At 44.4% G+C, this 15,997-nt stretch overlaps 1 protein-coding gene across 1 annotated transcript; it reads left to right on the top strand.

Annotated features, from left to right (window-relative positions):
* Window positions 1-2,590: 2,590 nt before the first annotated feature.
* LOC121930827 (C-type Lectin CRL-like) lies at window positions 2,591-14,573 on the top strand. Its single transcript, XM_042467728.1, has 6 exons — window positions 2,591-2,595; window positions 2,943-3,016; window positions 5,518-5,612; window positions 10,382-10,522; window positions 11,905-12,019; window positions 14,490-14,573. Exons 1-6 carry the CDS (start codon window positions 2,591-2,593, stop codon window positions 14,558-14,560), a joined length of 501 nt encoding a protein of 166 aa, XP_042323662.1. The 3' UTR covers window positions 14,561-14,573.
* The last annotated feature ends 1,424 nt before the right edge of the window (window positions 14,574-15,997 follow it).

The following is a 15,997-nucleotide window of genomic DNA, read 5'->3' as shown; positions in this document are numbered from 1 at the left end:
CAAGAGGGGGGCCATGCGCTAGACCCATTTAACCCCCGTCTTTTTGACACTGGTGTTTTCTGCTTCTTTTTCGGTAAATCGATTCCATGCAAGAGTGAACCAGATGCGGATCAGAATTGGTTTACATTTGCCATTCGGCCAGTTGGAGTGGGTCCATTTTGAATTGATTCACTCATGAATGTCAACCACAGGTGGATTATTTTAGAGGGAAAATGTGATCAGGGCTCCACTGTCAAATTGATCCATTGATTCGGATCACAGAACGATTTATCTGTAAGTGGGAATAAGGTCTGGCTCTGCTCCTCTTTTTCTTGTCCCACCTCCAAGGGGAACATTTGGAATGAAAAAGCTCAGACTCCTGCGGACGTCTTTTGCAGAGCCTCTGTGGGAAGGAGTACAGGAGTCTAGTGGAGTCTCCTCCCTTAGAGGTCTTCAAGCAGAGGCTGGATGGCCATCTGTCAATGGGGATGCTTTGATTGAGATTTCCTGCATGGCAGAATGGGTTTGGACTGGATGGCCCTTGCGGTTTTTTCCAACTCTATGATTCTATGATTCTATCAAACCCTCAGCTTGCCTGTTCTTTTTTTTCCAGTCAAGTGCAGAGCCATGCAGGTGAGGAGAAGATCCCTTATATTAAGTTTAGAGAATTCTCAGAGAGGCAATTGGACAAGCCACCACTGAAGGTAGCTGCAAGATGAGCTTCGGTGAGACATGGATAAGGACCTTGGTAGGACACTGATAGGTAGCTGTGACATGAGGAGCCCAAGCAGAGATAGACAGGGGAGCTTTCAACCCAAGGAACAAGCAAAACAAACCGGTGAAGAGAAGAATTCAAAAATATAGCCATGTTAGTCTGTAGAGAGATCTTGTAGCACCTTTGAAGCAAACTGAAAGAACGAAGCTGGCAGCCTGAGCTTTCCTAGACTATAGTCTACTCCCTCAGATGCATTTGGAAGTAGGCTCAAGTCTACGAAAACTCACGCTGCCAACTTCTTTCTTTCAGTGCTACAACAGCTCTCTACCCAATGAAGAAAGGTATTTGAGAGGATGAGAAGGGATGATTCCCTTCAGCCACTCCTTGTTGTCGTCATTTTCCTCATGGCTGAGTGGGGATTCAAACACTGCTGGTCTCCAGAATCCCAGTCTAACAACCAAACCACTACACTAAGTTGTTTCTGAGCCACCACTAATAGGGGCTCATTCCCACTTACATTTAAACCAGTTTCCAATTTGCCTTTGCTCCGTGTTGGTAAATTGATTCCAAAAGGTCCATCATTTCCACTATGAAAGTGGATTGTCATCCCCACTAGTTTGCACCGCTTCAAAATGCATGTCAATCATCTCTGCATCATCAGTGATATAAGTGGCAGCCTGGGCAGCTTGGCTTGGGAACCATACATACACACACACACACACACAGCGCGCCTGCGTTATATGTGGGTGTGTTTTACCCAGCTTCCGGCATATGCTGGAAGCTGCAATGGAAGTCACGAAGGCACGTGCAGGAAGCATGCAATGGTGCACGCTCCCATGGTGTGCACCCCGCATGCCACTGCCGCCCCACCACAGCCGGGGGGGGGGTCCAGAACGGATCCCCCGCATAAGGGAAGGGTGGACTGTATATATATTTAAAATATTTTGCAACTACTTGCCTCACTGCAAATAGTCAGAACTCAATTAAGCAAACCATTTATTTATTTATTTATTTATTTATCTATTTATTTATGTATTTATTCATTTTAAAAATCATGTGCCCATAGGTCATGCAGCAGCAAGCACAAAGGCAGCACTGAGAGGGATGCGGAGGAATGGTGGATCTACCAAAAACTGAGGAGGGATGGAAAATACCCGTCTGACGTTAGTCCCTCCCCTCCAGAATGATGTGATTCAGATCTGTCGTTCCCACTTGTTGAACATGCTTCTGGTAACACCCTGGATTGGAATGCCACTGCTTTGATGGTGTCTCATTGCATGGCAGATTGTGTGACAGTGACTGGTTGCAATAGCTTCCAGGGATTCAACCAGCCTTTACCTGGAGTTGCCAGGGGATAAAACAAGGACCTTCTCCATGATAGGCAGATGTCTTCACAGCTTAAGAACTGAATGCTTTCATCAGGTCAAATGTAATCAGGCCCATCATTGCATCTTCCAAAGGAACCAACCAAAGGGCACTGAAAACCAAAGGGCACTGAAAAGTGTCTTCTGACATCTGCTCCCAACAGCTGGGAATCAGATGTATGCATGTCTGGTATGTGGTGTTCTTCTGGATTTAGTGATAGGCATCAAGTCCACTATGCATACAACAGTTTGATGCCTAATGAAACTAGTTGACCAAATCAAAGGATATAATATTCTGTCCATTTTGTTTGTGCTTCCTGGTTTGGGGCCACTGCCCAAGCGGGGCTACTTTGTAATTTAAGATGTAAGGCTTTGCTTTTCAGTTGGGTGCTGGACGTGGTTCCTACTCTTTGCAACAGGGCCTTCTGTCCCTCTCCTCTGGTTAGTCCATCAAGGATTCAGAAGGATTTGTCCTCCAAAGTGGAGAAGGAAAGGATTTCAAATGAGTACAGCAAAGACAAAGGGATGGACAATGAAGTGAGTGAACTCTGAAGTTGGGGCTCTCTCATTCTTCCATTCGTTTTTGGGGTGGGCAGAACCAAGAGGTCCACTTCTCAGCTTGGAAGGGGGGAGTGATGGGGCTCCATGGCAATTGGTTGACCCTGGATTGGATGGAGAAGAGCCATTGAATTAATGGGATTTAGTTGTGTGTTGAGTCACCATTCAGTGGTTGCTTCAGTGGGCCTTCTCTAAGCAGCAGGACTATGTCCAAAATTGCTGGATGTTAAGGTTTGTTTTTGATGGATAATTAAAAAGAAAACACTGCACTTAATTGGCATTTCTCCTTATTACTGTATTTCCTCCCTCTTTCTCTCTTTCTTCAGGGGCAAATGGGGACTGGTCTCCTCTTTCCACCTCTTGCTTTGGGGTCTCCTGGCCACCAGTTATTTTATGTATGGTAAGTCCTTCTGGCTTCCTGAGAATCCAGAAGAAAACAAAAAGGTGATACCCTAAACCCAAAAACAACAGGTTTAAAGCAAATAAATCTGTTTACTGTTTCCCTACTGAGGGAATGGGAGGCACAAGGACAAAGTTTTATGGCTCAGAATAGAGGTCATTGTGGAATTCTTCCCAGACATTTAAAAACACAGTAGTTTTATTAAGACAAAATGAAGGTGTGGAAATCAAGAAGAATTTAAAAAGATAAAATATAGAGGGCTTGTATCTACCTGTGGGACATCCAAGTTTCTGTACTGCACAAGGTCCAAATTGGACAACTACCTGCTTGCTATCACTGGATGTCTCCACATATTTCATTATATATTTTTCAAGCTGTAACACCAGCTAATCCTGACCATTGATGAAGACTCCTAGTCGAAACGCATTTGGTCTTGGTTGGGTTTTTTCTCAGTTGTAATGGGCTTACTGTGTTATCCCTTTTATTTATCTTCTGGGAGGTGTTAAGAACTTTATTTGTATATACACTAGTACTCTGTATGTTTGACACCCCCATATATCTGATATATGACTTGGGATTTACAGTTCTCAAGCCTAGTACGTATTGGTAACACTAGCCCCTTTTTTTTTACATTCGGGCTTTGCTCAGAGACCAATATAAGTCAGTCTGTCTGCAGGATGGTATATATTTTATCTTTTTGAATTCTTCTTGCATTCCACTGGATCATTTTGTCTTAATAAAACTACTGTGTTTTTAACGTTTTCCCCCCTGAGATTCCAGCCTGTTGCCCATGGCAGGAAAATCACAGTGTTCTGGCAGCAGTGCCAGCATTTAACCACTGTGGACCAGGGCTCTCCTTTGATAGCACTTTAACTGCCATATCTCCATGCTATGGCATCCCAGGGCTTTTAGTTTCCATGCCAAAGTGTGCTGGCACCTCACAAAGCTACAAATCCCAGGATTCCGTAGAATGAAGCCAATGCAGTTAAAGTGGTGCCAAACTATACTGTTTTTGCAGTGTTGGTGCACGCAAGTCTCCCAGATGTCTAGTCCAACACTCAAACCTCTACACTACACTGGCTCTAAAAATATGTTGATGCTATCTGAGGTTTTTTTTATGGCAAGATATCTTATTCAGAAGAGGTCTGTCATTGCCTTCCATTTAAGGGGAGAGAGTGTGACTTGCCCACTGTCACTCAATGGGTGCCCATGGCTGAGCAATGCATCAAACCCAAGTCAATCCAAACCCAACTCTCAAACCAGTGCAGCACCTCAGTTGTCATCCATGCTCAGTCCTCAGCAAAGCCATATCCGAGCCTCAACATTTGGGAACAGCTGGAAAAGCCCTTCAACCTGTCTCAAGCATTTCTCTTCATTTGTCTCTTCCGAGTTATTTTCAGGGTGACCAGGTCTCCTAACCACAAAGGAGGACAAGGCACCACAAAATGTGGGGCAGTCAAGAATAACATAAAGCATTACCAAAGAAAAGCTAAAAACCCGAATATAAATATAAATTCATTTCATAGGGTTCATTTACCGCTGTATTACATATACTGTGTTTTATGATCTACTCAACCATATTTTTCTGATGAACTTATCTCCATTAAAATGCTTTGTTGGTTTGCAAAGCAAATGCTTAAAACTTTGCTAGCAACAAATCTTTGACATTCAAATTATTCCTTTCATTTGTAGTTTTCCTGTTTGCTCTCTAATCCCTTCTGCTTCTTTCTCAATCAAAATTGCACACTTTCACCTCCCCCCCCGCATTCCCCTTTCCCTTGATGCCACTGATGTGCAACCCAGATCCTCTTTTCTTTTCCATACCTCCATCAGAAAAAAAGCACACACACATAAACAACACCATCTCACAGTCAGCGACAGCCTTCTCCCCTCTTCCCCTCTCCCCATATGCTGGGATCGTGTCGCTCAATGGTTTTTCTGTAGTCATTAGAGTGTATGGTTGCAGGCATAATATTTTGGTCATGTTTACTGCCTGGCAAAGTCTTTGCAGCAACGGCAGCAATAATAAATCTGTTTATTGTTTCCCTACTGAGGCAATGAGTGGCACAAGGACAAAGTTTTATGGCTCAGAATAGAGGTCATTGTGGAATTCTTCCCAGACCCCGGGACATTTAGCTTGAAACATAGGACATGTCCAGGAAAAGGAAGACCTCTGATCACCCTGGTTATCTTCTATGCATGTGACAGTGTGCAAGAAAACCCAAAATAGAAGCATAGAACCACAAAGTTGGAAGAGCCCACAAGGTTGGAGAAGACCACAAGGCCATCCAGTCCCAAGGAACTGGCCTTTTCCTCCACAATGGGAATTGTGAGGCCTACTAGGCATTGTCGAACTGCATCTCCCGTTATTCTTCACCTATGGCTAGGCTGAGTAGGGCTTTTGGGTGTTGTAGTCCAACCATATCTGAAGGTAAGGTCAAACAATTTCTACCCCTCCTTGAGTCGTCGACTAAAGCCCTGACCATGCTTTGCCATCGCAGGTTCAGGAGCATTCACTTGCCCCGACGGCTGGTTTAGCCTTGCGGACAAATGTTACGGGCTCTTCAAGAAAAAACTGAAATGGGACGAGGCAGAGGTAAGACATTCCTCCTGGGGATTCAGAGGGACAGCAAGGGGAAGGAGCGCTCTTTTCACCGACAGCTGAAGACATGCCTATTTAGGCAGGCATTTGGTGAGAGAATTTTACTTAAGTGGTCATTTTTATTTTATTTTTTGGTGTGCTGTTTCAATGCTTTAATGTTTTTATAATGCTTTTCACTATGCCATTTTTTAACTTAGGTTTTAATGTTTTAAATGTTAGCATTCTTTAAAATGTTTTTTTAAAACTTTTGCAATTAATGTTTTAGTTTCATCCTTTTAAATGATTGTAAGATGCCTTGAATCACATTTTGGGAGAAAGGCAGGATATAAATCCAATAAATAAATAAATCCATCCCTGGCCTACTGTCAGAGGTTCTGGATCCATGGGGATGTTTCCTAAATTCCAGGGGTTCCCAATGGGAAAATTGGTTTAGCTCAATTGGGAGCAATGAGAGGGCTATAGTAACAATAGCCAGGATTTCATCTATGTATAACAGCAAAGGGGAAAGTCATAACTCACTCAATAGCATTCACACATGCGCACACACAAGAACTGATAAAATTAAAAGTAGTAGTATGTAGCAAGGTTGAGGTAGGTAAGGCAATACTTTACCAGTCCAGAAGCAGAACTCCAATGAGGGGAAGATGAAAGTGACAGTGGCTCCACAAGGCTGCCTAAAACGTGAGGTTGGGGGTGGTGGCCAGCCTATGTTTGAGAGGTCAGTGGGAAATCGAGCCACATTCCTGTCTGATTCCAGACTGACCCAAAGTGTAAGTGCCAAGGCAGGCTTTTTATAGAGGCTTGAGTGAACTAAAAGGCCGAGAGAAATGAAAGATTGACCAGAGAGTGTCAGCACGGCAAGGGAAACATGGCCTGGTACTTTGTGGCATCCTCACCACGAACCAGGGCTAGATGAGGCTGGGCATTTACATGGCCAGCAGCCCTAGTCCGCGAGGATGCTGCCATCATGGCTTGTCGCCGTTCACATGGGCAGCATCATGATAATGTATGCACCATGCAATGTGTACATGTCGTTCATCAGAAAGGGTGTCACAACATTAACACATGGCGCTTATGGTGCTGAAAAAAAGAAGCTGCTCTAGGCAGCTTCTTTCTGGCAGCACATCGTTGCCGTGCCATTTGGTGGCTGCAGAACCGATGCGGGGCAAAGAGGGGTGAGACGGAGCTGTCCGTCTGTTAAGCCCCATGGACACTAGAGTTTGTTATAACTGTGGGCGTAAGGGACATTTGCAATTTAGCCACCTTGAAATGACGACTTTAAATGAGCATGTCAGTAAAATGTAGTTTTTCCTCTTATTGTCACTAGACTGTATATTATCCCTGCTATCTCAGATACAGTTTTTGGCTATTTATCCCATAGCAGCCATCTGTATTCTTGGGTAGTATGCTAGATTGCTCTAAACTAGGCCAATTAACTGTTCTAGTTCTTCTTTTGAATTTGCTTTAGATCTGCAAATCCGTCTTTTTCATAAATAATGTAATCAATTATTTTATCACAGATGTTATCACAGGAGGATAAAAAATTGAATTTTAACAGGATGAAAGTGACTTTAACTGGTATTTATCGCACAACTTTGCGTCTTGCTTTCTGTTTGTTACTGCACTGCACCTTTTCATGGACAGGCAAAACCTTTAATAGGCTCCCAATCTCACTGCTATTCAATGACTGCTATTGTGTAATAAGTTCCTTTTACTACAGTTCCACTTCTCAAGCCAGCACATGGTTTGAATAGCCGTGATTCTGCTCTTCTCCCCCTCTCCATAATTGTGGCCATCAACACCTTCTCTAAGCCAGCTGTTGTGGCCACGCACATTCACACAGCAGCCAGCTTTGGGAGGAGGTTTGTGGTCATGATCACTCACCCCCCCCCCCCCCTCCTGGAAAGCAGTGTTTGGCAGTGCAGAAGACAACTCGTGTGACTATGAATCTCCAAATCTCTAACATGGGGGAAAGTGTATCAAGAAAAGATGCCAAACTGGCATATTTCTATTCTTAGACTAGTGGGCTTGTGGTGGGTCATTCTGAGGTCCTGGGTCATTTTGTCTTTGTAAATGGGACAATTTGTCTGTTAGATGCTGACAGCAAATAAGACTATGCTGTAGATATAGTTGATTATTTTTACCAGTTGATCTACTTGAAAAATGCACAGGTGATTCAACTGTGTCCCAGGGTTAATCACTCCTAATGCCTCATCCTTTTTGCAAAGCCGCCTAGATCCAACTTGAGTGACATGAAATGTATGTCGTCCCCTTTGCTGTTTTCGGTTCTCGCTCTTGGAGAAAAAGAGGAGGAGGAGGAGGAGGAGGGCTGGCCAGATGTAACGACCCACCTGGGGCAGAATCACACATAGGCCTGTTACAGACAGCCAAAATAAAGCTGCTTCGAGTCACAGTGGAGGTATGGTGTTTCAATAATGCATGCGTCCTAAGAGTCCAGAAGCCACACCAAAAGCCACGCTCCACTTCCTAGGGATGGAGTTTGCTTTGGTGCGACTTCTGGACTCTTAGGACGCATGCATCATTGAAACACCATACCTCCACTGTACTCAAACAGCTTTATTTGGCTGTCTGTAACAGGCCATAGTTTGGAACCCTTTGCAGTATATATTTAAGTATTTTAGTTCAAGTCTCAAGTTAAGTCTCATGTCTCTGGCCCTGTACCAGCCCAGCACTTGGGGCCAACTAGGGTCAGAGTTGGCGTGTTGTGTCCACATGACCGCATACCCCGCTCTGCCCCCAGGGCACCATGACAACATGCGCCACACCACACAGTGCACGCATCATGTTGCTCCTCCGGCACTGTGTCCATACAAGCAGCACCAAAGGAGCACCTTATAGCCAGTGCAAAAAGGAGCCGTTTTTGTGGCTCCTTTTTGCACCCTGGAAAGGCCAGATTGGGGCCATGGCATGTGGTTGCCATGGCCCCACTCTGGATGAAAAAGGGATGTGCTGCATGCCGCCCCTTTGGGGCGGTCTGCATAGCCCCTCTATCTTCAAGAATCAAGTCATAGCATCATAGCATCATAGAATCATAGAATTCATATAGTTGGAAGAAACTGCAGGACCATCCAGACCAACCCCTCTGCCATGCAGGAAATCCAATCAAAGCATCCCCAACAGATAGCCATCTAGCCTCTTCTTAAAGACCTCCAAGGAAGGAGACTCCACTACACTCTGAGGAAGGAGTGTGTTCCACCGTCCGAACAGCCCTTACTGTCAGGACGTTCTTCCTAATGTGTGAGCGTGGAACTCTTTCTTTTCCATGGAGCTTGCCATCCAGGGTTTTTTCTGGTCCTGTTTCGCTGGATGCAGTAAGAAAACAAGCTTGCTCCCTCCTCAATATGACATCCTTTCAAATATTTAAACAGGGCTATCATATCACCTCTTAACCTTCTCTTCTCCAGGCTAGTCTCAAGTTCTTGCAAGATACTTTCAAGGAAAGTTTCAAGAGCCATCTTTTAACAGAAAAAAAGGAGGTGGGGTGCAATTCTCAGAGGGAAGAGCAAGTGCATTAGGCAATGGGCTTGAGGCAAGGATTAAGGTCTGCTTGGCAGTCTCTTCCTGCTGCACATCAGAGAATCCTACCAAAGCTTTCCAGAACTTTAGAAGGATCCTTCTGTCTGAAGCCCATTGCCTAATGCATTTGCTGTTCTCTTCCAAGAAATGTTCCCTGCACTTTGCAGGTGGGTCTTGCCTGCTACTCAGAGTGAATAACACCACCAAATCAACCACTAAACAAGCAAGTCAAGCCATTGTATCATTTTTGCCAAGGCAAGTCACTGAATACAACTTGAGTCCAATTGACTTGAGTCTTGTGTGTTTTGCTGAAGTAGGGCTTTGAAGAGTGTCCTCTGAAGGCTGTTAACATCAAATGTGGCATTAATATTCTGTAAGAAGTCAGAGGTCACAACCTTCAATGGACCTGATGGTGCGTGACAGAAACCCACCCCCTCCATCATTCCCACCTCTTCCCTGAAACTCTCAGATGATATCAAGTCCAACAGAATATTGGCTTGACTTTGGGGTTTGTCTTCAAATGGTCACATTACACCAATATTAAAATCATTCCATGGGCTACCTCTTAGTTCCTTGGCACAGTACAAAGTGTTGGCTTTTACCTTTAAAGCCTGAGATGATTTGGGTCCATTTTATCTACAGAATTGTCTTCTCCCATATAATCTGCCCTGTATACTCAGCTCCGCTGGTGGACATTTACTCCAGTCAGCCAAGACTGTCCTACATGGCAGGGGGTTGTACTGGGTGGCCCTTGTGGTCTCTTCCAGCTTTACAATTCTATGATTCTATGACTCTACATTGTCTCTGCAACTCTTGACATTTAGAGTCTGAAAAACATGGAAACAACCAGGCTGTGTTTGCCTGGATGCATGAACTGGCCTAATTCTCCAGGACCTTCACAGGATTTTGGGGAGTTCCCAAAGGATAATCTCTTGCTGTTACAACATAGCCCAACACTGGCTAGCTGTCCCCTTCCTTCAACTAACAACCAGATGACCACTGGAAGAAACTGTGGACAAGAGGTCATAGAGAGAAGGAGGTAGTGGTGACTTCATTTTGCAATGATCAAGAAAACACTTCTGATGGTCTAATTGGTTTTATCCCTGCCTAGGTCACCCACAGGATTCCAGCCAAAGTCTCTAGTAACTGGACAGTGTATTGAGTTTGAATTCTGCCAGGTTGCACATATATCTCAAGTGATACTTTTTTCTTTTGAACTACTTCAGGTGGCTTGTCAAGCTCTCAAAAAGAACAGCCACCTCGCCTCCATTATGACTGAGCCAGAGGGGAATTTGATCGGTCGATTCCTTCTTGACAAAGACATTCAGCCTGAAGGTGTCTGGATAGGACTAGCTGACCGCAATGACGTGAGTGACCAGCCTTAGCCTTCCTTTGTTCTGATGGCCACATTGTCTAAGCACTGACTGGATGCCAGGAATAGAGCCTTCCATGTGAAGTTTGGGATGGAGGGAGAAGGAGGGGATGAGACTGGGAGGAAGAGGAGGAGACAATTCAATAGTTTTGAGAAAAGTAATCTTTGACACCTTATGAAATTTGCTGATGACATGAAATTAGGAGGAGTAGCTTATACCCCAGAGGAGAGAATCAAAATTCAAAATGACCTTAATAGATTAAAAAGATGGGCCAAGAAGAACCAAATTAATTTCAACATGGAGAAATGTAAGATACTGCACTTAGGGTGGAAAAACGAAATGCACAGATATAGGATGGGGGACATTTGGCTTAAGCAGAGTTATATGTGTGAAAGGGATGTAGAAGTCCTAGTAGACCACAAGCTGAACATGAGTCAACAGTGTGATGCGGATGTTAAAAAGGCCAACCTGATTCTAAGCTGCATCAATGAATGCAGACTCTAGATCAAGGGAAGTAATAGTGCCACTCTATTCTGCTTTGGTCAGGCCTCACCTGGAAAAATCCTGTGTCAGGTTATGGGCACCACAATTTAAAAAGGATGTTGAGAAGCTGGAGCATGTCCAGAGGAGGGTGACCAAAATGGTAAAGGGTCTGAAAACCATAAAGCTCAATGAGAAGAGACTTAAGTGTCAAGAAAAAAGGTGTGTGCTGGATTCAAAATCCTTGTCAAAGTGAACACAAGCAGAGTTTATATACATGGACAAGACAATGTCATATTGTGGAGGGAGCAAGCTTGTTTTCTGCTGTTGCAGAGAACAGGACCTGGAACAATGGATGCATGCTACAGGAAAAGAGATTCCACCTGAACATTACGAGGAACTTCCTGAGAGTAAGGGCCGTTTGACAGTGGAACACATTCCCTTGGTGGGTGGGTGGTAGAGTCTCCTTCCTTGGAGGTTTTTAAGCAGAGGCTGAATGGCCATCTCTCACAGGGAGGGCTTTGCTTGTGAGTTCCTGCATGGCAGAATGGGGTTTGACTGGATGGCCCTTGAGGCCTCTTCCCAACTCCATGATCTATGATTCTTCGACCAAAGGAGAATGAAAGTGTCTCAACGTATGCGATAAGGCTTGAAATCTCAGATTCACTTGTTCTCTTCAGACATCCTGCTGCCCTGAGACCATCTGCTCAGGCAGAGGACATGGGCCTACACACAAAGGAACAGCAGAACAGTAAGGAGCCGCCCAGCAAGACTCCTCACATAAACACAGGCCCTTGACGCAACATGTGCCAGGTCACCACAGCACACTAGAACAATGGAACACTAATGAGAATTTGGGCTCAAAGAAAGAAAGAAACTTTTTGATCTTTCTGCAGACTGGAGAGTTTAGGTGGACAGATAAGTCAGCAGTGAGCTACATGAATTGGGGCCCAGGATCATCTCTTGAATATCTAAAAGGCAGTGCCTGTGCTTTCCTGAACAGCGGATATGGTGAGTAGGAGCTCAGACTGCATGGGTTGGGCATGCAGAGATAGGCATAGAGATTTCTTTCTCCCCCCGCCCTCCCTCCCTCCTCCCTTCCCCCCCCCCCCCCCCCCCCCCCCCCCTTACCCCCCCCCCCCCCATGGATGGGACTCAAAATCATTTACAAAATAATAAGGATTACAGGTTAAAAAGCATATTCAGGGGGAGCTGTGTTTGCCCTGCAGAAGAATGCAGCAGAATCCAAAATCCAGAAAAGAACCATACTTTTATTGGCCAACTGAAATGCACAAAATGCATCCTGCAAGTTTTCAAAGCTCCACTGGCTTCTTCATCAAGCAAAATAGGTTTTGAAAAAAGTCATACAAGAGAAGAAAAAGTGACAATGTCAGAATCACAGGAATACATTTTATACCAAATGTTGTTTCTATTGTAGTTCAGTTGTCCTGGAGGCATCTCCATAGCCACTTTCCTTTTTGGCTATGTAGGAACTAGAGAGAAAAGGCAGTAAAAAGCAAACAATAAAAGTTCATTAGCAATGGAAGAGAAAGAGTAAAATGAAATGCACAGATATAGGATGAGGGAAACCTGGCTTGACAACAGAAGATGTGAAAGGGATCTAGGAGTCCTAGTAGATCACAAGTTGAACATGAGTCAACAGTGTGATGTGGCAGCTAAAAAAGCCAATGTGATTCTTCGTTGCACCAAAGGAGTATAGTATCTAGATCAAGGGAAGTGATAGTACCACTCTATTCTGCTTTGGTCAGCCTCACCTGGAATAATCCTGTGTCCAGTTCTGGGCACCACAATTCAAAAAGGATGTGGAGAATCTGGAGCGTGTGCAAAGGAGGGAGACCAAAATGGTGAAAGGTCTAAAAACCATGAAGCCCTATGAGGAGTAGCTTAGGAAGCAGGGGATATTTAGCCTGTTGAAAATAAGGTTAAGAGGGGGCATGAAAGTCATGTTTAAATATGTGAAGGGATGTCATATTGAATCAGTGTCCTCAAGGCCTGTGAGGGAGTGACCAGGCAGGCCCAGCTCCATCAGGGCCAGCCTGAAGAAGCAGAGCCCTCCCTCCAGTCCATCTGCCTTGGTCCAGGCCTCAGAGGGAGAGAAGAACCACTGGACCTCCTCTCCTTTCCCATCACCATTCTCTTCTCCTTTTGTGAAATGTCTTTTTGATTGTATGCCTGAGGACAGGGAACCGTCTAATTAAAAACAATAATTTTAAGCCAGTCTGAGAGCCATTTGGGCTGAAGGGCGGGGTATAAATACCATAAAATAAAACAAAAATAAATAAAAGGATTCTCACAGAGGAGAAGGAGAAGGTTTGTTCTCTGCTGCTCCAGTGATAGGGCCAGGTGTAATTATGGGAAATTACTGCGGGTAGGTTTGAGTTGAACATTACAAGGAACGTCTTGATGGTTAGGGTGGTCTGGCAATGGATGCAATGTCCTAGAGAGTTGGTGAGGGTCTCCTTCTTTGGATGTTTTCAAAAAGAGGCTGGAGAGCTACCTGCCATTAGGGGTGCCGTAGTTGGCGATCCTGCTTTGAGGAGCAGTGGTTTGGACTCAATGGCCTGTGGCCTCCCCAACTGAGTCTATCCATCTGGCTTGTGGTCTTCCTCAGTTTCTACTTCTTCCTACCTTTCCTGGCACCATTGTCTTTTCCAATTAGTTGTGCCCCCTTGTTATGTGTCTAAAGTATGACAGCCTCAATTTGATCATCTTGGCCTCCAAGGAATTTTCAGGCTTGATCTGTGCAAGAACCCATTTGTTTGACTTTTTTGGCCATCCCACAGTGTCCTCCGTCCTCTTCTCCAGCACCACATCTCAATTGTGTTGATTTTCTTCCTATCCACTTTCTTCACTGTCCAACTGTCACATGCATACATGGTGATGCAAAGGATTGGATGATTTTAACTTTAGTGCTCAGTTGTATATCTTCACTTCTTAGCATCTTTCTAGTTCTTTCTTAGCTGCCCTTCCCATTCCTAGTCTTCTTCTTACAAAATTTTACTACGTCATTGTATTGGATTTGGTTATCCAGGGTGGGTGGGTCCTAGAACCAAATCCCAGTGGATACGGAGGGTTCACTGTATAGTGCAACCACTGTGTGCCTGTGTGAGTGTAGAATTACAGTACACATGCGTGATGTTGGACCCCGGCCATTGAATACCTACAGACTCCTCAGTGAAAACTGAAAGCCATCTCAAGGGGTCCAGTTTCACCCCATTCATGACCTCCAAGGTGGATAAGTTTCCTTTGGGACTTAGCTAGGGCAGAGTAGCAGTGCATATTGACTCTGTCCAAAATACATCCCTCCTTGTTCTCCTTCTCCACTCAGTTGTTTTCAAATCGAGCAAAAGATGTCTTCTGTTAGGGACATAACAGAGAACTCTGCAAACTTCTGTCTTGTCCTCATTAAGACAAAAAAGTATAGGGAAACCACAGACAATGTTCAGTGGATGTCTTTCAGATTATGCGCAATGGCTGGATGCAGTATGTGACCTGAAGATGTACTACTTATGCATGAGGGATGCGTCTTGAAAGCAGCTGTTCAGTTCATCCTGAAAGGGATGCTTGACTCCAGGAATAAAGCTCAGAAAACTATATGAGGACATCGAGACTTGAAGTTTCTCTTTGCTTCCTGGCTCCTTGTATCCAGATTGCCTGGCACTTGGATCTTGGCCAGAGTTTTTCCAAGCAAAATCAATAAACTCTCTTTTTGAACATTTATCGGCCCAATCCAGGGTCTACCAAAGATGCATGAGTCCTTGTGGTTTCACTTTCATGTTTGTTCAAACAGTTGCTTCCTTACAGAAGTACACACAACTTACATGTAGAGACTGGTACAAGATCTTGCCATAACCCAAAATGCCAACTCTGCCTGTATCTTTACTCAGGAAATGCCATCACAGGACCTGATCACATAACTCACAATACTAGAGGCACTTGCACTTCTCATCCTCCAGTGTGATATAAACCATCCTGTTACCCAAAATGCTGGGTGTCCTGGAAGGCACCCACAAATTCATATGTTTTAAGGGAACTGAGAGTTATACTTTGGCCAGGGTAACCATAAGGTCCTTGAGATCAACCCAAATGTATACCAAATCACACAGAACTCTAGAGGAAAAGCCAAATAGGTTTTTGCATTTTGATTAAGGAAATAACCAACACACACACACACAGCACACACGCACACACAAAAACTAAGGGACAGAGTTGGGAGAGGGGAGGTTGGCCACATATGTGGCTTTGACTTTTGTGGATTTGATTATTTGTGGTATTAATTATTATGTCCTCTCTAGGAAACACTAGGTCCTCCAGCGCAACTCGGCCTGAGGATGACCATAGAATGGTGTTGGGAAACCTAAGGAAAACACTTCTCTAGGCATTTGTGGGTCCCCCAGCATGATTCTATGATCAGCGTCTGGCAGATGTTTTCCATAGAGTTGCACTGGAAAATCTGGAGATTCCCAGAGATGTGTTCTCTAAGGCAAAAAGAATAGTGTTCTTTTATTTGTGGTTTTGCCACATTCACAGAAATCCTTCATCCCTAACCCCAAAGAATGTGGGAGGACAACTGTAGTTTGAAGTCTTGCCAATGGTGATACTTTACCAATTGCTGAGGCTTGCTTCCAATAGATGATGTCCAGAACAGGAATGGACTCGATCGCTGCCTAGACAGATGGGAATAACCAGTGAATTGAGGTGGCTAGAGAAACCGACAGCATGCCTCTCTGCTTACAACTAGCCCAGAGAACTGCTATTTTAGCCCCAATATTTATATCCCAAACTGTGTCTTGGGTGCAGATACCAAGGGACAATGGGTTTCCAGGAGTTAAAGAATGGCCTGGAGGTGTAGTAAATGGTTGGGTGACTGGTGTGAATAACAGAGAAAGGGATTTGCATTACCTCCTTTTTCAGTGTATGCACAGATAGTTCCCTTCTATGGCCAGGATCTCTTCATCACCCTCTGAA

Source organism: Sceloporus undulatus, chromosome 5 (assembly GCF_019175285.1).
Source record: "Sceloporus undulatus isolate JIND9_A2432 ecotype Alabama chromosome 5, SceUnd_v1.1, whole genome shotgun sequence".
Lineage (NCBI taxonomy): Eukaryota > Metazoa > Chordata > Lepidosauria > Squamata > Phrynosomatidae > Sceloporus > Sceloporus undulatus.
Note: the sequence above shows the minus strand (reverse complement) of the source record. Positions and strands in the feature narration are given on the sequence as shown.